We start from the raw sequence: 23,989 nt of genomic DNA on the forward strand, positions 1-23,989 counted from the left end.
AGACACACACACACACAGCTGGGCTGGGTGGAGATATTCCCATTTCTCTCCACTGTCACTCTGGGGACAGAGGAAACAAACACACGCAGGTCCCCCTCCGGCCCCCCTTCTGGAAAGGCACCTGAAAGCTCTTGGCGGTGGTCGTTCGGGGAGCTAGGAAGTCATAAACAGCCTAACTGTCAGCATCCACTTTAAGCAGAAGAGATGACACTTGAGAAGCACCAGCAAGTGCTGTTGTTACTTCACAACTGTATTTGTAGGAAAGTAATGAAAATAGCAATTCTCTCTTTAAAACAGTTATGCAAACAAGCAGGCTCTGCGGCCTCATTATCAAAGTTTAAAAAACACGCAGGGACGTTGCCCCCGGCCAGCCCACCCACAGCCTCCCCCTCCCCGGCGCGGGCTCATGGGACACAGCTGCCTGGGCCTGAGCGCCTGCTGGATGCGGGGGGAGGTCGCACCACAGTGGGCCTGTGCTTGGGGCTCGGGGCTCCGGGTCGGGGTGCCCAGCTCCTCCCGGGCCTGTGCGGTCAGGGCTAAGCAGTTAGGGCCCTCGGGGCTGGGGAGGGTGGGCCCGTGGGTGCAGGGGTGCGGCGGGCAGGGCTCGACACGGGCGGCCAGGACCCTCCCCGGTCCTCGGTTTCCCTCCCTTTACAGGCCCTTTCCACGGCTCGACACCTGCCAAACCCACAGGCCTGCAGGACCCCCTCTTGGTCTCCTAGGAGAGGAGAACAGACGAAATCAGTTTGGAAAGAGTGAGCACGAGGCATTTACTAAAAGGACACTTAGTGTTGATTTAGGGAAAGCACGATCCAGTTCTAAGGCAGTTAGGAGCCAGCCTCCACCATCGCTGGGTGCTGGGGTCCAAGGCTGCGAGGTGGGGGCTGGCGCTCCCGCCCCCCACCCCCGCGCACGGAGCCCCGATCACGTATGCTGTTTTCGTGCCAGGTCTGCTCGCTATAGTTCTTCTCCTCCTCCCTTGACCATCACTCTACCACTTGGCACTTTTCACTGCGGTCACCAGGCCCGCCATCGATAGTCACCATTTCTGCTTCAAACCCAGAGAGCGTCCTCTGTCCTCACTGTGCACAAAACAAGAGTAACTGGGGGCCGAGCAAGGGCCTCTGTTGCTCTGCTATGTCCGCAGCTCAGGGGCCTTCTCACCAACATCTGGGCTTGGGGCTTGGCTTCCCGGGCAAGCGGTTGCCCTAAAAGCAACACATTATGATTGCTCCTATGATGGGGGGCGGGGTGGGTGTGTGTGCAAACGTGCCCCGAAATCCCGCTGGACACACCAACTGCTGGACATCCTCCCACCTACAGACAGACGTCGTATATGAAACTAGACACGCCGAGCAGCCACATACAGAGGCTATAAAAATTCTATACATTCTTTCCGAGGCACACAGAGGTACCCCTTTCGTATAAATAGACTAAGACAACACCGTATAAAAAGTGGTTTTGTTGTGGGAACATCAATAGAGTATTTACACCTCCGGGGCTGGCGGACGGTCGGAGAAGAAAGTCACCTGCTGCCCGGGCGGCTTAGGTGGGCGGCGGGCCGCTGTAGCGGAGCATGAGCCGGAAGGAGCGGGCGAAGTTGTTGGCCAAGGTGCAGCTGCGGTTCTCCTCCCCGACCGGGAGCAGTAGGAGCAGCAGCAGGAGAAGGAGCAGCAGCAGCTGCAAGGGCAGCGCCACGCAGCACGCCTTCCGGAAGAGGGAGCAGAGTCCTCGCCACCGCCACTGCCACCGCCACCGTGGAGTCTGCAGAACAAAAGCAGGCGTGAGTGGGCTCAGGGACCCCCTGACCCCGCGCTACCGAGCAGGAGGAGAGGGTAAAGAGGCCGCTGGCCCAGCAGTGGCTCTGGGCTGACCGGTGGGCCTTATAGGCCTCAGTTTTTCCAACTGTGAAATGGGGCTAATGTCAGTTCTCCCAGAAACCATTCCAGGTATGAAAGGTAGAAAAAAAAATGCAAAGTTGCAGGCTTTGGTTGGCTATTATAGAAATCTTTGCCTGGTGGTAAGAGCCCTGGTTGTAAACCTTGAGAAGGTGGCTCAACTTCTCCAAACTTCAAATTTCTCATCCATAAATACGGACAAAAATGGTACCCACGTGACAGAGTCGCCGTGAGGGTTCATGAGACAGAGCCTGGCACATAGCAGGTACTCAAAGCTGCTGTCATGATGAGCATGCCTCATTAATACGATCACTGTCTAAATCATGGTCATTACTACCATGCTCATCATCATTTCCTCCTCTTCCTCTACCTTCTTCGTCACCACCTGCACCATCAACACCACCGATATCACCTGAAGGTCAGACACACAGGTCGGAACGCCTAGTGAACTTCCTTGCTGCAACAAGAAAGTGACCAAAAGACATTTCCTAAATTCTAGAGAAACTAGTTGGGTTGTGGCCTCATGGGATGTCCTCACTGCCAAAGACTACAGGCCCAAGAGCTGGTTACTCACGGAAGTAGAGGTCTCATGCAGACTGGAGACTCTATGGAATTTTGAGGGGTTCAGGCAAGACGAGTTTATCACAGTAACTCTGACCTAATCTACCCTTGATGAGAGGCGATGTGGGGGAAAAGAAAGGGTTTCGAGTTCTGAGGTGTCCCCTGGCTCTGCCACTCCCTAGCTGTGTAACCTAGGACAGGTCGTCCAGCCTCCCTGAGCCACAGTTCCGTCATCTGTTGGGGAGAAGTCAGAGAATGAGGCCTGCCTGCCAAAGTCAGAAGGATAAATGAGGCAATGCATGCTATGCGCAGTAACTGTCCACTCCCTTTCTCCTCCAACTGGTGGAGACAGGGGCAGATAGGCCACTCCTGTGGCCCTGCAAGCTTCCCCCTTTACCTGATGGAGCCAGGGATCAAGGACCCAGGCCCATTGGAGAGTAAAGCACTGGCTTCCTTAAATGCCATCTCAACAGTCCCTCAAGGGCCCTCCTGCCACTGGGCCTTTGCACAGGCTATCCCTGCTGTCTGGAATACTAACCTCCCTCCTTTGTCTAATGCACCTGGTGAGTTTCTACTGATCACTCGAATTTCAGCCTGTGAGTGGCGTCCTCGGGGGGACCGTCCCTGCTGTAGAACACAATAGCCCCATTACACATTTTCATAGCCCCAGTACCTTTCCTTTGGATGACTGATTAAAGTCTGTGGTCCCCTGGACTCCCCTTGACCTTAATTTTGCTCAACAAATATGTGCTGAATGAATGAAACAGTGAATGAAAGAGTCCCTCCTCCCTTTCTGGGCATCTGACCACCTGTTGCTCCCTTGGTGCCCATCGTGTGACCACGCAGGTAGGCACTGACCACTGGCTGTGGCTGTTCTCACTGCTCAGAGGCTCTGCCATTGATGGACACCCCGAGCACAAGCCCCAGGCCCAGCGGCTTTTGTTCTGCCCCCCACCCTGCCCCGGTCTCCCCGCGAGGTCACACAGACAGGCACAGCACCAGTATCGTTCCACGCCCAGGCTCTGCCCGCCATCCTGCGTGGCATTCTCACGGGGAATAACTTAGCCACACCACCAACAATGAGGGTCAGCCCAGGCCCGGGGTTGCCAGTCAGCCTTGAGCTGTTGAATCTGGTCCCATCCCGAGCCGGGGCTCTGAGTATGGGAGTCACACTGCATCACCCCTGGGGCTCGCAGGGGCTTTCCTGGGTGCAGGCTGGTGCTCCTTAACCACCACAAAGGTGCTTCCAGGCCACCGCCAAGAGTGATGGGCAGGGGCCAGCTTTCCTCTGTTAACTCAAGATGGGCCAGCCCCCAGGCCTCCGTGATGCTCTCACTAGCAATTTGTCTGGTCCCTGAGGGTCCCTCTGGTGGCCTGCAGTGCCACATGCAGACTGGCTTCCTCTCCCTGGGTTTCCCTCATAAGGGGACCCCTCCCCATCTATGCCAGTGGGTCTCAGGATGGCCAGGGTTTCCTGGGCTGGGGCCTGCTCACCATGCCTGTGATCATTTCCTCACTAACTGCTCACTGCCGAAGCACCGAGGTAGCCCCAGATTCACCTCCTGTGAGACCTCAGGGGCTCTGGACAGTTGCCAGACAGGGACAGGATGGCAATGGCTGGGGTGGGGCTAGGTTCATTTTATCTCCTCCCCGGGACATGATGCACATGATGGTCAGGCCACAGATAGTATTTTTCCAGAACCTTGAGTTGGTTTTGGAGGGAGATGGGAGGTAACACCATCTGAGCTGGCCTTTAGGAGGTGGTTTAGTTAATCAGCGGCGAGGACCTCTGATGGAGTGACCGGAGTGAGGAGAGATCTTGTCATTACTCGGGCAGGGACGGAGCCTCATTTGGGAGATGTATGTGCATATGGCTTCTCTCCCACCCTATCCCCTCCCTTCCTTCCCTCATATCTCTCATCTGAGTTCCATCCATGGCCAAGCTCTGAGCTTAGGACCAAGGTCAGTGAAGGTCTAAGATGACCTGGAGACATCCAGCTTGGGAATGTGAGTGGTCATGACATTTTTCACTGATACAGGGACCAGGCTTTGGTTGGGTGCAGGGAATACAAGGAGGTCAGCTTTGGACATGCTGAATCCAAGGGTCTATGGGACTCCCAAGTAGGCATCCAGCAGATGGTCGGGCCTTTGGGACTGAAGCCAGAAGGGAGACCTGGACTGGACAGATGGACCCAAGAGAGTGGGAGGCCTGGAGTCAGCAGCAGATGCAACTGCCCAGATGAGTCATGGGAAGAAAGAGGCTGCAGAAAGCCCCATAGATCCAACCACTGAAGAAAGAGGCCCTGTATTTCCAGCGTCTCTAAGCAGTGCCCCACAGATGACTTATTAATTACAAACCAAAGGATAGCACTGTAGAGGGGAGAAGCCTGGCAGGCACCCCCTTAGTCACGTGGTCAGAGTTAGCATCAGTGATGTTGGGGCCATAGTAACATCGTGTGTCTCCCAGGAAGACGCGCGAAGAACACAGCATCCCTTCTATGACATTCCTGCCAGAAATGCACAGCCCGATTCCAACTGCAAGGAGTTATCAGGGAAATGTGCCTTGAGGGACATCTTATAAAATCTCTGACCTGGACTCAAGGTAAAGGTCAAGAAAGATGGAAGACTAGTTCTAGCCTTGAGGAAACCAAAGAGATCTCCCAGCTGAATGCAATGGGTGGCCCTGGACTGGACCCAGCACGGAGGAGAGAAGCCTATTAAAAGGCCATAAGTGGAATATTAATATGATGGAATATTACTCGGTGACAGAAAGAAATGAGTTATCAAGCAAGCCAAAAACCAGACAGGAGCCTTAAATGCATATTATCAAGTGAAAGAAGCCAATCTGAGAAGGCTCCATGCCGTCTGATGCCAGCTCTATGATGTTCTGGCAAAGACAAAACCATAAAACAGACAGTGGTTTCCAGGGGCTGGGCTGGGGGAGGCATGATAGGTGGCACATGGGGATTTTTAGGGCGGTGAGGCTGCTCTGTAGGGTAGGAGGATGGAAGAAACGTGCTATTACACATTTATCAAAATCCATAGAATACACAACACAAAAAGCGACCCCTGACATAAATTACGAATTTCAGTTAATAGCGATGCGGCAATATTGGCTCAGTGATTGTAACCCACAGACCATAGAAATGCAAGATGTTAATAATAAGGGAGGAACCCTCCGTATGATCCACTCGACTTTTCTATGAACCTAAAACTGCTCCCCCCCAAAAAAATGTCTATTAATTTTTTAAAAGGCTATGGAGGCAGCTTTAAAATTTTGAATGTGGGCTCTGCCTTCAGTAAGGGAATTTCATCCACACTGGGTTTTGTCTACACCGAGTATGTGACCTGGGAGAAGTAAAGAGAGAGGCACCCACGAGAGTGAGAAGAACAGGAGCGGCTGTGGGCGGGGAGCGCGGTCACCAACCCGGCTGCCCAGAGGCCAGAGACACGCTCACTGGGCGTCGTGAAGCAGTAGCTCCAGTTACGTGGCTGGGGTGAATTTCAGAGGAGCGGGGTGGCCAGGGCAGGGGTGCTGGGTGATGGGAAGATGAGCACAGAGAGCTTGCCTGGATTTCTGAAGTCAAAGACAGGTTTCAAAAACTTGATGTCAGAAGAGTTTGCATGGACTGTGGACTCTCTCTCTCTCTTTTTAATTTTATTTCTTTATTTGACAGAGAATGAGAGAGAGACAGCACAAGCAGGCAGAGGGAGAAGCAGGCTCCCCGCCGAGCAGGGAGCCTGATGCAGAACTTGATCCCAGGACCCCGAGATCACGACCTGAGCTGAAGGCTGATGTCAACTGACTGAGCCACCCGGGCGCCCTGCGTGGACTCTTTCATATGCAGGCAGTAGCCAGTCGCTTCTGGGCTCGGGGGACAGACAGGCAGACAGGGCCCTGGTATAACACAGCACACAGGTTGAGGCCCATCCCGGGCTCTCTCATTTTCAGGGTCAGAGACTGCACATCCCCAGCAAAGCCCAGCCCCTTGGCCAAACTTAGCCCCCAAAGCGACACAGTGGATCACAGTGCGACCAAGTCAAGTCACATCTCCTCTGCCCCCACGCCGATCGGGCCTGCTCTCACGGATGGAGAAGGTACCAAGAGGCCGCGCTGCTCCCACTAAAAGGAGAAGGTGTTTGTGAGCAGCAAAGGCCGGGCAGGTGAGCATTCCGGCGTGGTGCCTGGCACACAGCAGAGATTTTTCTTTTTTAAATCATAGTTATCACGAAAGACGCTTTACCATCTAACGTGGGAAACTCACTAAGGCTTCCTGAGACTCCGCAGCAGAGTATTTCGTCTCATCTGGGATGCCTGTTGTGAGGTGTGTCATTATTAATATCACAAACCGCTCAGAAAGGACACAACCAGCCGAGGTGGAGCCTCTGACCGGAGACTCCTCACAAAGCTGGGGTACCTGGGGGCCGTGCCTTCCACGCCAGGGGAAATGCAAAGGGGAAAACGAGGAGATATGAGGTATCATCTCGGTGCTGCGTGAAGCGAGGGGGATTCCTCTTCTCTGCAAATGTGAACTGCAGCCTGGAGCTCCCAGAGGCTGGGCGTTTGCATTTACACAAGCAGTGTGAGCCAAGGGAACACAAAACAGAAGGCCACCCGCAAGCAAAGATTTTCAAGCTCAAATCCTCGCTGAAAGGAGTAATCATAATAAGCCACCCAATATTCCAGAAACATGAAAATGTGAAAAATCGTGAGCCTTAAGACCTACGAGATACGATCAAATAAATAGGATGCTGCTTTGGGTCACTCCATGTCTGGGGAGACATCCCCAGAGCTCCCAGTGTGCACGGGAGGTGTTTGCTCTCCGCTCCCGCAAACTGGCACACTTGGCCCTGCCCCACTTCACCCGGGCAAACAGAAACACTGGCAAATCTGTTCTTCAACTCAAAGTTTGCCTCAAGAAGGACTGCACCACCTCCCCGGGCCAAGGCAGGGATTCAGCTGACTCACGGCCCAATTGCAATTTAAAAAGCAATTACATTTCATGTGCCTGAATGCTGCAGGCCTGTGTATCCGGTGCCATGGAGCTGGCAAGTGTGGAGGCAGCTGCAAATTTAATAAATCTTAATTATCGTGTTTATACAAACAAGCAGGCTGAAGCCATTGACGTCGTTGGAGCTTTCGATGACTTGGTGCACGGAGAGAAAAAAAAAAAGTGTGGAGAACCAACTGCTCATAAATAATTAGCTTTGGGGCAGTTTTTTTCCCTTTCCTTTTGGACTAAAAATCACATATGAAATGTTTTTAAGCTGGCAAGATTACAAGGCCTGAAGACAGAGTCTATATTTTGCCTGTTAGGCCTGCGTGCGTGTGTGCACGCGTGCTCGTGTGCACATAGGTGAATGCACATACATTGAGCAGCAAAAACCACACGAGGGAGGTGTCCTCCCACCCCCTAGAAGTATCATTGCTGCCTTTGTTCTCATTAAGATAAGCAGGGGCAGGGTCACAGAAGTCTTACATGGCAATTATGAATCCGCTGTGTTCAGGCTGTTACAAGAACTCTGCCTACTGTTAGCTCAGTGGACCCTGTTTCTGTTCATCAGAAAACTGTGGCCGAGTGACTCGTCAACAGTCACACCCGCTAATGGTGGATCCTAGATTCAAATCCAGTTTGCCAAGCCGTGGTTCTCAGAGTGTGGTCCCAGGCCAGCAGTAGCAGTGTCACCTGGGACCTTACTAGAAATGCAGGTTCTTGGGCCACCTTAGACCCAACGAAACAAAAACTCAGGGTGGGACCCAGAAATCTGTGCTTACTTGGTCACATAAGTGAGCCCAAGATGACCTCTTGCACATCGGTTTGCAGGCTGCTTACCTCTTCCCAGAGGGCTTCACAGAAGCCAGCCTGCCAGCACCAAACTCAAATTTTCACACATCCAATTATTTTAAACATAGCCTGAATAAGCCTATTTTTTAGCCACGTAGAGCCTCCTTGCTTTGCATACCCTACAAAAGTGTGCCCAACATCTGCCCCTATAAAGACCCCAATCCACTGCTGCCCTTTGGAGCACCTGCCCCAGAGATGGGCCACTACGCAGAGCACCACAGTCTGGACCTGCGAGCCCTTCCTCCTAGGTACCCTCACCCAGCCAGGACGGGTCGTTCACCAGGACAGGTCTCTGCTCTCATGCTCACTGGTGGATCCCAAGTGCCCAAATCAGTGCTTGGCACAAAATCAGTGCTCAGGAAATCCTTGTGAAATGAATGAATGAATGAATGAATGAATGAGAGACAACAAATGAACACAGGGCTGTGGATACTCCACATTAAGCCAATCACAGGCTGCCAGGAAACTGAGCCTGTTCTGGAGGCCTGGTGCCCACAACCACGTGTCCCCCCTACTCGGAGGCATTCAGTAAGCACTTACTGTGTGCAATGCATCAGGGGACCCAGACAGGACTCCCATGGATTGTGCCTGGGAGCTCCAGATCAGATGGGGGCTCCCCAGTGAGGGCCTTAAAGTGTGGAGGCCTCCAGGAGCCACGAGGCTGCACTGTGTGAGGCCCCCCCCCCACCCCACCATCCTTCCTGATGCTCTTGTCCGTTTCTTGAGGAGACTCTGTTATTCCAAATGGAGGGGGCAGGGGAGGAGACCGGACTTTGGTCTCTCTGAAGAATTCTACAAACAACAGTTCACACCACCTACAGAATTCATTCATGAAGTCAGTAACGGCAGCGTTGATAATTCCATTTTGCAGGTGGGGAAAGTAAGCCCCAAGAGGCAAAGCGACTTGCCCAAAGCCATAAAGTTAGATGACGCGCTAGGCCCAAAGCACGGCATTGGTCTTGCGACTGCCCCACGCAGTCCAGGGGACACCCACTCTCTTGCATGTGGGAGACATGAACAGCAGCTGGGGTGGGGGGGTTCCTGGGTGGCTCAGTGGTTGAGCATCTGCCTTCAGCTCAGGGCATGATCCTGGGGTCCTAGGATCGAGTCCTGCATCGGGTTCCCTGCAGGGAGCCTGCTTCTCCCTCTGCCTGTGTCTCTGTCTCTCTCTCTGTGTCTCTCATGAATAAATAAATAAAATCCTAAAAAAATTAAAAAAAAAAAAAAAAAAAAAAACAGTAGCCGAGACCAAGAAGAAATCCTGCAAGGCACCTGGAAACAGATGCCATGGCATTAGGGATCTTGAGGAACCCAGAGCTCTTTGGAGCAGAGCATACTGAAGGCTCCCTTCATCATGGGCCAGTGCTCGGCAGAAAAACCAGTGTGTTCCCTTGGAAAAGGTGACGTCAATTTACTCTGGGTTTTCCCTGAAGTGGGGACACCCACCAGGGATGTGGTCTCCAAAGCACAGTGTGGAAAGTCAAGATGAGGGCTTTGGAGCCCAAGGCCAGAGACCACCCAGAAGCTGCACGCCTGCGCTGAACGAACCATTCCAATCCTGTCATGCCTCAGTTTCCCTATGCTCAAGTGGAGGGAATAATGCCTCTTGGAGTGTTGATGGGACGGTTACATGAGATGCCCTAACCACGACTCAGCACAATTCCTGGCACACAGTGGACAGTCACCACGTAGCATCTAGAGTAACAGTAATTGTTCCTCGTTATGATTATTATTATTACTGCTGCTACTGTGACTGCTTCGGCCTGCAAGCACACGGGAGGGGCTCTGAGCACTTCTTGGCGGGCCTACATGGAAACACCTGCTGGTGGAACAGGACAGGCACAGCCATGCCTGCTCTTTTGTCCTCCACTGAGCCCCGTATGCCCACCCACTGCTCAGTGGCCACACGATCCAGGGTGCCTGGAATGGTCTGGGTTTCCTGAGACAGTCCGGGTTTATACCTGTTGTCACAACATAACTATCACTACTGTCCTGGTCCATTCCCACCACATGGTTTTGCCTGAAAAACTCTAGGGTCCCTCTTCTACCACGGGGGTGTCACAGCTGAGTACATTCTGCATGTTCCTGGGGCTTCCCAGGAACAGGGGGCCCAGCACAGGGTAGCCCAGAGCTCATTCCTTAGAAATGTTCCTCGGGCCTCATGGAACCTTCCAGAAAGCCCAGGAGTTTGGCTTCGGCATCGCAGGCCTACCAACCTCCAGACGCCCTGCCCTCTAGCGTGTGGAACAGATGGCAGACACCGTACCTTTTGGAATCCGGTCGGCTCCCCTGGAGAACTCTGTGTCTGTTATTTTCGGGAAGGAGAGGAAAAGGGGAAAAAAGACGTTAAGTGAGTGAAACTCAAATCCCAACAGAGCCTGTAATGGAATATTCGTTCTGTCAGGGGAGTGTTTCTTTAAAACTTCTGGTCATCTGGATAGGCTGAACCAGCAGGTGATTCGATTTAATGAGCTTTTTAACGCACTGCAGGCCCAGGTGGGATTCCGTCTGGGAAGGCCTGGGCCGGGGCCACCTGGCCGGGGCTGCGCTGACACCTAGTGGCCAGTACGGCTGCTGCGGGGACCGCTGAGCTGGCTTGGACGCTTGGCATCTGGGGTCTGAGGGCCCAGGGGGCCCTCGGAGGCCATCTCAAACAGCCCCCCATCTCGAGCTAACCCTTGAGCCTCAGTTTCCCCCATTGCTTCTTAGGGAATAACAAGGGTACCTCCTTTATAGGGTTCTTATGAGGACGTCGCATATCGCAAAGCCTCTCATGGCTATTGCTATTGTTTTGCTTGGGGCGGACACGGGGACACAAAAGGGGAAGGCACTTGTTCTGCATCTAGAGCAAATGAGTGGAGGAGCAGGGCTGGATCCCAGGGCCCCGGGCCCCGGGCCCCAGGGGAGCACTCTCCTCTATCGCGCCTTCCACAGCAGGGCGTGCTCAGTGCTGGCTCTACTCTGTGACCCCAGGAGTTGGGATTCTCAGAGTCTCGGCTCTCCCTTTAGAGACTGGAGATGGTGACTCTACCGTAAGGACTGAACGGGGTCCTGAAGGTTTCAGCTTGCTAGATGGCGAAGTGCTCCCCAAACATTAACATGATGGCTACTGCCGTCACTCCTGGAGCATCGGCCACAAGGGGTAGCAGGATGGCCACATGACACCTCACAAGCCAAGCACCTAGGACCTGTGAGCCTCTGTCGCCTCTCTTGGAGTGGTCACCTCAGTCTGGTGAGTGGAGGCACAGGACAGAGTGCGTGTGGCCCAGCGAAGTCTCCTCAGATGAGCCCAGCCTCAGCCAGAGTCCCAACCCCGGAGCCCAGGACCTGGGCTTCCTCAGCACCTACCAGCAGGTAGCCAGAGTCCTTGAGTTTGGACTTGTACAGCATCCACCGGTAACGCAGGTCTTCCAGTTCATCTGAGGTCCCCCTTGCTGGCCCGAGATGAAGGAGGTCCTCGAAGAGTTGCTGACCTTCTGGTACCCGAGTCTCTAGCTCCTGTGGGGAAAAGGCACAGCTGCACCGCTGACCTCCACGGTCACTTCCATTTCTGACATTCTAGAACCAAGTCTTCCGGAGGGCTTGACATAAGAGTTGCCATCATTATAAAAGCTACCATTGATGAACATGCTTTTCTGTTGGCATGTTTAAGCCTGACAGAGTGCTATTGGGATTGGACAGATGTTTCTATCCAAATATAGTACATGTCACCCCAGGATGGCACCTTTCATCATCAGGACTCCCAAGAGGTAGTGATGTGGGGTTATGAGTGGAGCTCTAACTGAGCATGTGGGTCTGAATTCTGGCTTTGTGGCCTACTTTCATCCCATCCTACTCATAATGTGATATGGGCAGTTTGCTTAGCTTCACAGAACCCACTAGAATGTGAGCTCTACAAGAGTAAAGGAGCTTAACCTGGGGCAATTGCAAGTCACCTCTGATGTGGTTGGAGTTGGCGGTGGTGGCACAAAGTGAGCTGTGGCCGAATGTGAGGTAGGAGGTATGTAGGGAGGACCTTCTGGTCATAGTCCCCTAGGTAATCGGATCAAACCTGTCACTGAGGACAAAGTATTAAAAACACTTAAAGGGAATCAAAGAGCAAGAGAGAGAGGCACCTCAGACTAAAATCCAGGAAAGGAAGTAAAGCCAGTGTTCAGGCCTGCTTTTGACAACCTGGAAGAAACAGTTGTGCAACAGATCATGCTTTTGCCAGCCCCACAGGGCTATGGAGACAAAGGTCAAGGTCTGGGCTCTGCAGAGGTGGAGACTCTCATAACCCACTTCCCCTGTGGCTGAGACTCTTAAAGGTGAATCAGAAATAAGCTCACACCCTATGTGCACTGCAGTCCAACTCTAAGTCATCAGGGGTGCAGGGAGCCTCCAACTCTGAACCTGGATCTGCTGGTTTCAGAACAATAAAGGCCTCCTTACCTGGCAGCCACAAACAAAATCCTCTCTGGAGAAGAGATGATCCTTAATCTCAAATTAACCCTATATCTAGTTTGTCAAATACAATGCCTGGCACACAATCAAAAGCAGCTCCAAACAAGCAAGACTCCAACAACAAGAACAGGCAGAAATAACACATAGAAGAAATGCTCCTAAAATGACTCAAATTATTAGAATTATCACACACACTCAGTAGAACAGCTCTGTTTACCGTGCTTGAAGAATTAAAAGCCAGGCTTAAAAAGTTCAGCAGGGAACTGGAAACTACACAAAGTAACACAGTGGTATTTCAAGAAAATTGGGTAGAAGTTTTAGAACTGGGGAATACAGTATCAAAAGTTAAAGGCGTAACAGACGCATGTAATAATGAATGAGACACAGCTACAGAGAGAATTAGTAAACTGAAAGGTACGGTAGAAAATGCCAACAATCTATGTAAAAAAAAAAATGTATTACATATAAATTTCAGCTTACCATTTGTTAGTGAACTGGAAGACATTTTTCAGTTCAAGAATGGTAGTTTTCAATTATATGAAAAATATGACATATAAGAGTGCATGTTCTCTCATTTAAATTATACTATTGGCATTTATTCACATAAACATGAACATCTAGAAAACATACACAAAAAAGGGCTAAGTCATTTCATCCAAAAGAAGCAAAAGGGATAATCTTTTATTTTTTTTTAAAAAATCCAATATAAATAAATACAGATTAAAATCGACACAATAGCTTCCCACTGATGAAAACTATAGGTAGCACCGTAGTTCTGATAGAGGTTTGGGTATTTTCCTTAAGCCCGAACTCAGTTATAGACTGGTGTATTGAAGAAATATTACCTAGCTTTATAAAACTTATGGAATAAAGGACTAAGAAAGATGATTTACACATAATGCTTACCATTCCCTAGAGTCTTATTTATGGTCTCTTTTTCATGAGAATTAATTCAGAAAAAATGTATCTGTCATTACCAATTTATCTACATCATCATGCCTCTCATCATTTTGCTTTGGCTAACAAAATCTCCCTAAAGGAATATGTACTGGAATATGCATTTTATGCAATTAGGAATACAGTGAAGTGCTAAAACTATATTTAAAATATAACAGGGTAGTTTGCAAATACTATGTTGAAATTGTGTAGACAAATTTTGTTTTGCCAAACACTGTATGGACTGGGAGTGACTTTGGGATCAGAGAAACAAAAATATTTGAACTTCTTTTAATTGTAGCAAAAAAAAAAATAGTTGATAAAAAATATATAACAAGGTAAAAAAATTGTAGCCTTATAAGTACATGTCTAATTTAATAAACCTTTTCTTTGAAATAATATTTTAATAAAAAGAAAAAAAAAGAAAATGCCAATGGGAAAAGACCAGAGGACTAACAAGACACAAGAGAAAGTAGGAGACATAGAGCCCACAGGGAGAAAGAATATCACATTTAAGCAGCATCACGGAAGGAGAGGAGAGAGGGGACAAGGAAGAGGGAATAGGAAAGAGACAATATCAGAGAATTTTCCCGAAAGACTCTAGACCACAGATTCCAGAATTCAGATGAATCCCAAGTAAGAAAAATGAAAAGAAATCTAAACCTTAACATTTCATAGTAAACCTGTAGAGAAATAAGAAAAAAAGGGAGGTGGGCTGGGGCCTGGTTGAGAATGACCTCGTGTAATATGCTCAGGGTTAGGGGCCGGGGGTTGGACTCTATCCTGAAAGGTTTTATCAGGGGAAGGACAGAGTCAGGTTTATGATGCTGAAGGGCACTCTGGCTTCACAGTGAACAGTGACCTGGATGGGAGCCCAACAGGAAGAAAGGAGGCCAGCTGGAGCTGACTGCCATAATCAAGGTCAGAAATGGTTAAGTATCTAGATTAATAGTGGTAGCAAGAGGGCACAGAACAAAAACATCCCAGAGGTGGCATTCAGGAGGGCTGGAGGACTAATTAGATGTGGGAGTGAAGGAGGAAGAAGAGTTGGGGTAGAAGGATTGCAAAAATGGCCACAATGCCCCCATCCCGCCTCCCCCCTCCCATATCTATGCCCTTTGCAATATGACCTTGAGTCCTTCCCATAAAGAGGTGGAGTCTGTTTTCCCTCCCTGCGAATCTGGCTTGGCCTTGTGATCTTCTTCGTCCAACAGAATACAGGGGAAGTAATGTGCCAGTTCATCCTCCAGGCCTCAGAAGCCTTGAGCTGCCCCACAAGATGATGAGAGACGTGTGGTCCATCTCATGCCCATCCCCAGCAGCCCGCCAACTCCCAGAAGTAGAGCCCACCCAGCCGACCTATAACTGATGGCAAATCAGGGAGCCCAGCCAAGACCAGAAGCATTGCCCACACGGGCTCAGCCTAAATTGGCAACCCTCAGAATCATGAATTAAATAAACATGTGCTGTGTGAGGCCACCAACTGTTGTAATGGTTTGTTACGCAGCAATAGCTAGCTGGTATCAGAGCGGCGGTTAGTAGTGATATGTTTCAAGTTGGGGAATATAGAAGTAGGCTCAACGAATGAATGGTTCTTCTAGAGCTTTTCTAAGATATGTGAACCAAAAAAGTTTAAGAGCTATTATTTAGGGGCAGCTGGGTGGCTCCGAGGTTGAGCATCTGCCTTTGGCTTGGGGCCTGATCCCGGACACCCGGGATCAATTCCCACATCGGGCTCCCTGCGAGGATCCTGCTTCTCCCTCTACCTGTGTCTCTGCCTCCCTCTCTGTGTCTCTTATGAATGGATAAATAACATCTTTTAAAACAGGAACTATTATTTATACACACGGGAAAATGGCTCATAAGCCACGTATGTGATTGTTTTTTTTGTTTTTGTTTTTGTTTTTAAGAACTCTCTGGTAGCAAACATAACCTGGGAGGCAAACTCTGTGGAAGAAGGGCCTTTCCGTGGGAACATACCCGTAGCTTCGTTTCCCTGGTCTTCAGATCCTTGGCTGTGGCCATTCTCATTGCGATGATTCTAACCAGCTTAGTGTTTTCCACCTCCAGCCACTGCTCAAAGTCCCTCAGGAGCCGGGAGAAACCTTCACGGCCGCCCTCTCCCTGGAGCAGATTCGCCTGCAGACACGCACAGCACAGCACGACCAACGCATCAGAGGTGAAAACAGCCTACTGGCCCCACGGCCCCGCGTCCTGGGGGTCTGCGGTGACGCAGGGAGCCCAGGATGCTCAAAGGCTCCCTGCGTGCGAGAGGCCTGGGGGGAGGAGGCTCGTCTCTCCATTCAGTGTGGCCACGTTAGGAGTTGCATTCTGATTTGGCTCTGGGGGTCCTGTGGGGTTGGGTGGTCCAGGGTCTCTGCCTCGGCCCATACTCAGGGCCCCCGGGGCTGTGCCGCAGGACACAGGTGCCAGCAGACATGCAGGGACACTGTGCTTTCAGCCCCAAGCTGCAGGAGCTGCGACAAGGGATCATCGTGGTCACCTGCTGGCCTCCTGGGGGCAGCCACCCCCATTCCTAACCGGGATGGCTATAACGGTGGTCACCCTTCTGCTCTGGGTGTCCCCCAGCCCCGGGCTCTGTGGCCAGAGTGAGCTGTCCAAAATGCAGGGCCGTTCAGCTGAGTCCTCGGTGTGGTCGGAGGGCCCAGATTCCGGCCCTGCCTCACCGCAAGCCTGAGCCGCAGACAAGCCTTGGCCCCTGGCGCTCGTGTGGCCTCCCTCTGCGTCTCTGCACACTCGCTGTCTCCTCTGCACGGCACACAGCCCTCCTCTCTTCTCCTCGACTCCTGCTCTGCCACGACGATTGCCCTGACGGTTCATTTTTCCCGGGAGGACTTTGCTGGCCCAGAACTGGGTCCCGATCCCTCCGCAGCCGCTCCTACGGCGTCTGCCCCTCTGCCCTTGCCCACCGCGCTCTCTGCGAACCCTCGCTTCACTGCCTGTGGTTCCTACTTCCTCGCTCCTCGCAGCGTGGGCCGCATGGGCACCACCGTGAGCTCCGGGAAATGCAGAGTCCTGGGCCCTGCCGAAGCAGAATCTGCATTTTCCTACACCTGGGGCGCCCTGCAGTGGGAAAGGCTCTGCGCTGGAGTGGAGGTTCCTGCGGGTTCGAAGCGCTTCTGCTCCACTCAGAGCTGTACCCCGGCCCTGAGCGCGGAGCTCAGAGCACAGCAACCCTCGGCTGGTGATTTGGGGTAATACAAGAATAAGGGGCAGGATGAGAGCTGGCGTGTGGTTTTTGAAGCACGAGAAAGGAACATCTTTTCACTGTGGTTCCTTTCTTTAAAAGCCATCAGGAAGAGGGATGGACGTATTTGAACAAAATACAGCTTATGGCATAAAAAAAAATGTACCCACCCTGCAAGATTTCAGTTTGCAATCTGGGGCCAGCTGGAAGCTCTCACCCTGCGGGGCCACCTGCTACTGTTTCTGAGGGGTGAGAGCCTGTCCATCCAAGGGACGCCCCGACTTTCCCCATGGCTGGGGCTGGGGTCTCTGTGGCCCTCTGTGCAGTGGTACAAGGAACAGGGGCAGGTTCACCCGGGAGGGGACACGGCTGCTGAGTCCTGAGCTGTGTGTGTGGCCCCAGGCAGGGAGGGAGGCTTTGTTGAAGACCACCCCCCGCCACTGACACGGGCCCCGGTCTCCTCCTGGAAGCCACACCAGGTAGACGCACCTGACGGGGATGCCTGGAAACAGGATTCGTGGGATCGATGACAAACCCGGCCTTTGGGATGTTGTTGGTGAAGATCATCTTCTTCCCCGAATCCACTTCCGTCCTCTGCAGCTGCTGGTTTCTGATGAGGCTGAGGAGACAAACGGCCCAGGCCCCGGGGTGATGTGATGGGGACTCGTCAGGTCACAGAGGTAACAAAACTGGGGCATCACGGGGTAGGAGTCAATCCTTTGGGTTTGCTAGAATATTCCCTGGGCACATATATTTCCAGCTTCCTACTTGAGACCTACGTGACCCTGTCATTAAAGTGCATGTACCCATTGATGCGGGGGAGGGCTGCAGGCTAACCCCCAAGCGGGACACTTCCCTGCTCCCACTGCTCCTGCTAGAATCACCCTTGGGCCAGACCGGAGACGCACGGAGGCGCCTGGTACCGCGCTTGGCACACAGCAGAACGCCAGGCACCTGTTCCACGGGGACCGCTGAGCTCTCCTCTGGATGGAAAGGGCTGTCACCCGAGAGCAGGCTCAGAGCCAGGGACCCTCACCTCAGCAGGCTTTCCTCCAGCAGCCTCAGGGCCTGCCACGATGCCGCCAGTTCCTTCAGCTCCTCCTGGACCACAGCGGCCCCTTCTGGAGAGGACTTCTTCATCACCAGCTGGCCGTGGGCTTCCACCAGGGGCAGCTGGGCCTCCTTCTCCGGGAATTCAGCCAGCAGCCTCTAAAGGACACACGTGTGCACACACGCACACACACAGTGAGCTCTCGGGGCAGGGGTCTCTGCTCCCCAGTATGGCATCTTTGGCCTCCCAAGCCTGCTTTCTGAGCTGCAAGTGAGCTGCAACCGGCATCTCCCTGGGGAAAGACACCTTACCTCGACTTGCACCTCTCGGGACTGGGCGTCCCACGGGCCTGCCTCCTCCTGGTGTGACTCTAGCTTCTGGGTGACCATGGTGATCCACTGCTGCAGCTCCAGCAGCTCGTGGCTGAAGACACAATGTTCCTGCAAGCTCTGCTGGCACCTGTCCGTGAGGTCCTGTAACACAGCCCCCGGGCAGGGGGGCGCAGGGCACCCTGAGTGCTGTGGGCACCACTCCATCCTGCAGGACCCCCGGACCTGCCCCGGGGCGAGCTGTGCCCCATGGCCCCCCACCCAGCAGGAACACAAGAGGCTAGTCCTCTTCTGCACAGTATAGGGAATTTATTCTGGAAAGACAAGCTCTGGTTGAAAGTATCTCTGAGCCTGTCTTTTATAGACAGTTCCCTGCCTGGATGAGGGTGTGGGCCATCGGAGCTCCTGTCCACCACCGCTGTGAGAATAAATCATACACCTTTTGGGAAAACCATAGGTCAGTATCTACTAAAACTGAGCACAGACACCCCTCTGACACAACCATTTCACCTCTGAGTGTATACGTAACAGACACAAACATACTGTCACCCAAGGGTATGCGTGTGGTGCTGCTCATAATAGCCCCAAACTGGAAACTACCCAAGTGCCCGTCAACAGAAGTATGGATAAATACGGTGACGTATATTCAGACAATGGAATATTTTACAGCAGCAAGAACGAGCAATCTATGCAGTAATCTAATACAACATTATGAATGACTTTCCAGCCAACATGTGGACAGCTAGAAGCCAGACACAAAAGAAAACATTAAAATAACGTATAAAATCAGGCAAACCCAATGCATGGTGTTCCATGTCGAAAGTCAGGGTTACTTTCAGGGACCAGGAGTGGTGGGCAGTGATTGCCGGGGGCAGGAGGGGCTCTGGGGGCCTGGGGGAGCCAGCAGTATTCTGTGTCATGATCTGGGTGCCGGTAATGCGGACGGGTTCAGTTTTTTAAAATCCATCAAATTGGGAATCCCTGGGTGGCGCAGCGGTTTGGCGCCTGCCTTTGGCCCAGGGCGTGATCCTGGAGACCCGGGATCGAGTCCCATGTCGGGCTCCCGGTGCATGGAGCCTGCTTCTCCCTCTGCCTGTGTCTCTGCCTCTCTCTCTCTCTCTCTGTGTGACTATCATAAATAAATAAAAAAATTTTAAAAAAATATTTAAGAAAAAATAAATAAATAAAATCCATCAAATTGCCCACTTAGATGTTTGCTTTTTCTATATAGGTTTATACGTTGACAGTGTTTGAAAATGGTCTTGCTTTTTTTTCCCCTCTCCTCTGGGTCAGCCACTCAGCTCTTTGAGGCTGGGGCCTATCTTCTTCTCTGTATTCAGGAAAGGAGGGCGCCTGTCCTCCTGGTCACCCAACCTGGGGCCCTCCGAGGCCTCCCTCTCAGCCCACCGCAGACCAGACCTCAGGGGCTCTCTGTGATCCCTCCCCAGGCCACCACAGGCCCTGCCCTCCTGCATTCCAGACACTGGCTGACACCACTGGACGCCAGGCCCACTAGAGCTGGGGACACAGAGACGGTGCGTCCCACCTTTCTGCAACAAACCAGGGATGGGAGCCTCAGCAATTGCCTAAGACTCCACTTCTCCACACTCTCGCTACCACCACCCCTCCTGTCCTGTGTGCCTTTAATGGCCTTGGGTTGCATAGTGGGGTATGTGCCCCCCCCCAGGGGGAGACAGGAGGATCACCTGGGCTGTGGGAGGACTTATTAGAATTTCTTAGATTTAAAAAGCCCTAAGTACCGCAGTAATAAAAGGAGGGGCAATACTTCTTTGAGGAAATATATATTTATGTTCATGTTCTGTCTCCCGTTCTGAACATGAAAGACTCCTAACTCTGGGAAACGAACTAGGGGTGGTGGAAGGGGAGGTGGATGGGGGGTGGGGGGTGGGCACGGAGGGGGGCACTTGACAGGATGAGCACTGGGTGTTATTCTGTATGTTGGCAAATTGAACACCAATAAAAAAATAAATTTATTAAAAAAAGAACTATATATTTAGACAATAAATGAGGAGGCATGAGAGAATTTGAATATCAACATCCTGCAACTGCTAATCACGCTCAGTTAATGCTGCTTCTACTTATTATCATGATCGATCTCATGCATCATTTGATGCAGGCATTAAAGCTGATGTTTGGTGTTTCTCTGGGCTCCATGGGCTCCCACGCAGCAGGGACAGTGATTCTTATTTCTCTAGGCCCCCACCTCGACCCTGAGACCGCTAGTGGCTAATTTATTAAGGGGAGTTAAATCAGTTCATCTAGACCTGATGCCTCACTTAGACCAACGGGCTTGTGCAGGTGGAGCTGCTGTGGTTGCTGAGACGACGATGGCGCAGGGGTGACACCTGCAGATACAGTGAGAGGCGCAGGTGCTGCCATGCGGCGGGAGGTCCCCCCCATGGCCGACAAGGTTTCCCCGAGCCCTACCGGTATCCACGGTGCTGAAAACCCTGCAATCGTGACCCCAGCTCAGAGACGTTCCCTGGCTCAAGGACAAACATAGAGGTTTTCTGCAGTCCTAATAAACACACCGATCTTCCCAGGAACGCCTCTACTCCGTCAACGGATGGAAGGCTGTGCTTTGGTTTCACTGAAACTTCACCAAAGGTCGTTCACATTTCAGAAAATCCGCATAAAACAGGGGCATTTGTGGCTGCCACCCAGAGGGGGCGCGTCTTCCCTGTGGCTGCTTTCAGAACTCACGTGTTGAAAGGCAGCATTTTATTTTATTCTATTTTTCACATTATAAACCAGCCAGTTTATTATTTTGTCGTAAGTCGGGTAACGTTTTACCAAGCAGACTGGTGTGCCTGCACCAGCATGAACGGTGCATGCTCTTCCCAGAAGCAGTTACGTGGAAACCAAGTTACTATCAAGTTACTTGCAAGTATGAAAGACAGCATTTTAGTCTAACTTTCCTTTTCTCTTCTCAATCACAGGAAGGGCGTTACGTTAAATTTTAAGGTGTGCGGGGACCTCACGCTACCCATGAATTTTGGGGTGGCATGGGAATATTTGTTGTTAAAATAGGCCGGGTCCCCGTAGGGTGGAGAACCTAGGCTAAGTGTTCTGGAGGCATGGCTACTGGAGGGCCGGCCCTACAAGCCCAGGGCACTTGTTGCAAATGCAGACCCGGCCCCGGTGTGAATGGGTCGTGGAAACCTGTCCTGGGCCAGTGTGGGAGCTGCCTGCACCCTGTTCCCTTCCCAGGGCTCCAGGGCCCCCCCAGGGCGGCCGCTAGAGGGCACTGCAGGGGAGGCTCCCTGAGGCCGAGGAGGAGGCCGCGCTGCAACTTTGAACCTGCCAGCTGCACCCCGGAGCTGCTGAGGTGGGGGGTGCTCAGAGCAGCCTTTTCTGTTCCTTGGCCTCCTGGCACACCTGGAATTGTATCCGAACTTGTTTTGCTGACTCATGACTCGACTACCCACTAGAATATAACCCCCCGGGGGAGCAGGGGCTTTGGCTGTCCGGGCCTGCGCTGCCTTCATCCTCAGGACCCAGAACAATGCCGGGCATAATGATGGGCTGAATGAATGAGGGAGAGAAGAGAGGAAGGGAAAAAGACAAATAGAAAGGTTTGAAGGACTAAAGGAAGAAGAAAAAGCAGAGAGGGACCCGCTGTGTGTAGGATCCCGGGTGCCCCGCTTACCTCCAGACACCCCTGCAGGGCCTGGTAGTCGGTGGAAAGCTGGTCCATTTTGTGCTGGTGGTTGGGGTTCCCCTGGATGAGAGGCCTCATGGCCTCCATCTGTGCCCCCAGGTCCAGGCCCTCTTCCTGCAGCCCCTGCAGGAAAAGGAGCGAGTGAGGCTGTCCTGTTTGCCTCTTGTCATGGGAGCTGATCGGGTGGTGGTGGGGCACGGGGTCCTCTGAGTGGGTGAGCTGGGGAGGATCCCTTCATGATGAGGCTCCCCCACCCCAGTGGCTGCACTATACGGCTGTCTGATGGGCCCCCTCTCAGATTTTTAAAAGGAGACATAAATATTCTAGGACACCAGCCTGGGACGTATCTCTGGGGGTCAAACTCCCATCTGAATTCTTACTTCATGACCACCTCTCACTATGAAGAACCACACCCCAGCTTTAGTTTCAAAGGCCCCAAATGCACCATTAAAAAAAAAAATTTGTAAATACAGTTTTATTGGGACACACCCTCTCAATGTATGCATGAGCTACACTCGAGTCTTAAAAGGATACTTGTGTCACACGCATTTAAAATCCCGCAAGTTCCTTATCAAGCCGATAAGTACTGACAAGTCAGCCTGTGTACAGTCCGTTTTTTAAAACATTTATTCTCACTTTCGAAATCCAACAATTTACCTGAAGGCCTCTGTACTCATTAGGAACCCTTGGCAAAGCAATTTAAAAAAGAAATGAATACCAAATACCAACGTTAGACTTTGGAATCACAGAGTAAACATCATTTTGCTGGGCTCGAGAATCAGCAGTGTGTCGGTACTAAGGGTCCCGCAGAGGCCAGAAACCACCAGATAAATCAGCAGAGATTCGGAGGAAAGGTCAGAGCTCAGGTGAGGGGCCCGGTGGCTGCTGTGCTGCAAGTCACTGCCGCAGGAGGGGAGCCGCTTCTGGGCGCAGCGGAGCCCGGAGCGGGGCCACCCGGGCCCCACCAAGCCCTTACCTGCAACCTCAGGAGCTGGGCCTGTTTCCCAGGAAGGTCGTGCCGAAACCCGTTCTCGGCTTGGACCCTGGCTTGGAGGTCCGAGAGCTTCTTCTGGAGGGGTTGGAAAGCGTCCCCAAAGTCTCGGTGCTGAGCCAGCAAGCTCTGCGGAGACACAGAATGGGCAGCATAGAAATGAAGAAGTCTCCTCGCAGGCACCTGTACAACTGGCCACTCACAGTCACACTGCTCTTTCCCCAGCCTTGTCCTGGCTGGCTCATACCCACTCGGGCATCACCTCCTCCGGGAAGCCTTCCTGGAGCCCTCCTTGGAATCTCCGTGCTGTCCTCCCGGGACAGTTGCTCTGCTCTCTGGTACAGAACAGACGTCTCCTAACAGACGCACCAGAACCCACCAGAGGGCCCTTTTTCCAGAGCTTTATCGGGACACGGCCACAGCCACTCATTTATAGCTGCTTCCCGGCTACAGAGGCTGGGCTGCGGAGCTGCAGCCGACACCGTCCGCCCCACGAACCCTAAGATGTTTGCTGACCGTCTGCTGTGCGGGGGGACGGGATCCTGGACGGGAAGGAGGCTCTCGGCCAGTGCCCGGCCCCTCTCAGGGTCCCGCTGCCAACAGCTACGTTGTCACGTTAGCAGATGCTCAGCACACGTTTGGCACGTGAAAGAGTACACTCCGCACACATGCCGCCTTGCGCCTCGGATTCAGGCTCCTTGTCCAGAAACGTGCTCCTAATAGTACTGGCTTTTGGTTCTAGGGTGCTTTACATTCTACAGGCGATTTTCTCTGCATTTTCTGCTTTGACTCCCCTCCCTACCAACCCCTCTGGAGAAGATGGTTGTGTTTGACAGGAGTGTAGACGGGGTTTGGGGGGGCAAGAGGTGGGGGAGCTGGTGGGGGAGGCATGGCTGGGGGGCAGGGGCCAGGGAGGCAGGAGTGGAGAGGCAGGGGCGGGGGGCAGGGCTCAGGGAGGCAGGGGTCAAGGAGGCAGGGATGGGGAGGCAGGGGTCAGTGGTCAGGGAAGCAGGGGTGGGGGGAGCCAACTGGGGAGGCAGAGGT

At 52.4% G+C, this 23,989-nt stretch overlaps 1 protein-coding gene across 2 annotated transcripts in view; it reads right to left on the reverse strand.

The window, feature by feature from the left end:
• Positions 1-229: 229 nt before the first annotated feature.
• Positions 230-23,989, reverse strand: part of SYNE3 (spectrin repeat containing nuclear envelope family member 3) — a 94,188-nt gene continuing 70,428 nt past the window's right edge. For both annotated transcript variants that reach the window (XM_072762240.1, XM_072762241.1), the window contains exons 10-18: positions 22,931-23,074; positions 21,943-22,077; positions 18,255-18,416; positions 17,929-18,101; positions 17,382-17,511; positions 15,665-15,823; positions 11,654-11,803; positions 10,572-10,610; positions 230-1,764 (exon numbers count right to left, since the gene is read on the reverse strand). In XM_072762240.1, coding sequence (XP_072618341.1) covers positions 1,546-1,764; positions 10,572-10,610; positions 11,654-11,803; positions 15,665-15,823; positions 17,382-17,511; positions 17,929-18,101; positions 18,255-18,416; positions 21,943-22,077; positions 22,931-23,074 — 1,311 coding nt within the window. In that variant the 3' untranslated portion in view covers positions 230-1,545. The remainder of the gene's footprint in view (positions 1,765-10,571; positions 10,611-11,653; positions 11,804-15,664; positions 15,824-17,381; positions 17,512-17,928; positions 18,102-18,254; positions 18,417-21,942; positions 22,078-22,930; positions 23,075-23,989) is intronic.

Source organism: Vulpes vulpes, chromosome 6 (assembly GCF_048418805.1).
Source record: "Vulpes vulpes isolate BD-2025 chromosome 6, VulVul3, whole genome shotgun sequence".
Classification (NCBI taxonomy): Eukaryota; Metazoa; Chordata; class Mammalia; order Carnivora; family Canidae; genus Vulpes; species Vulpes vulpes.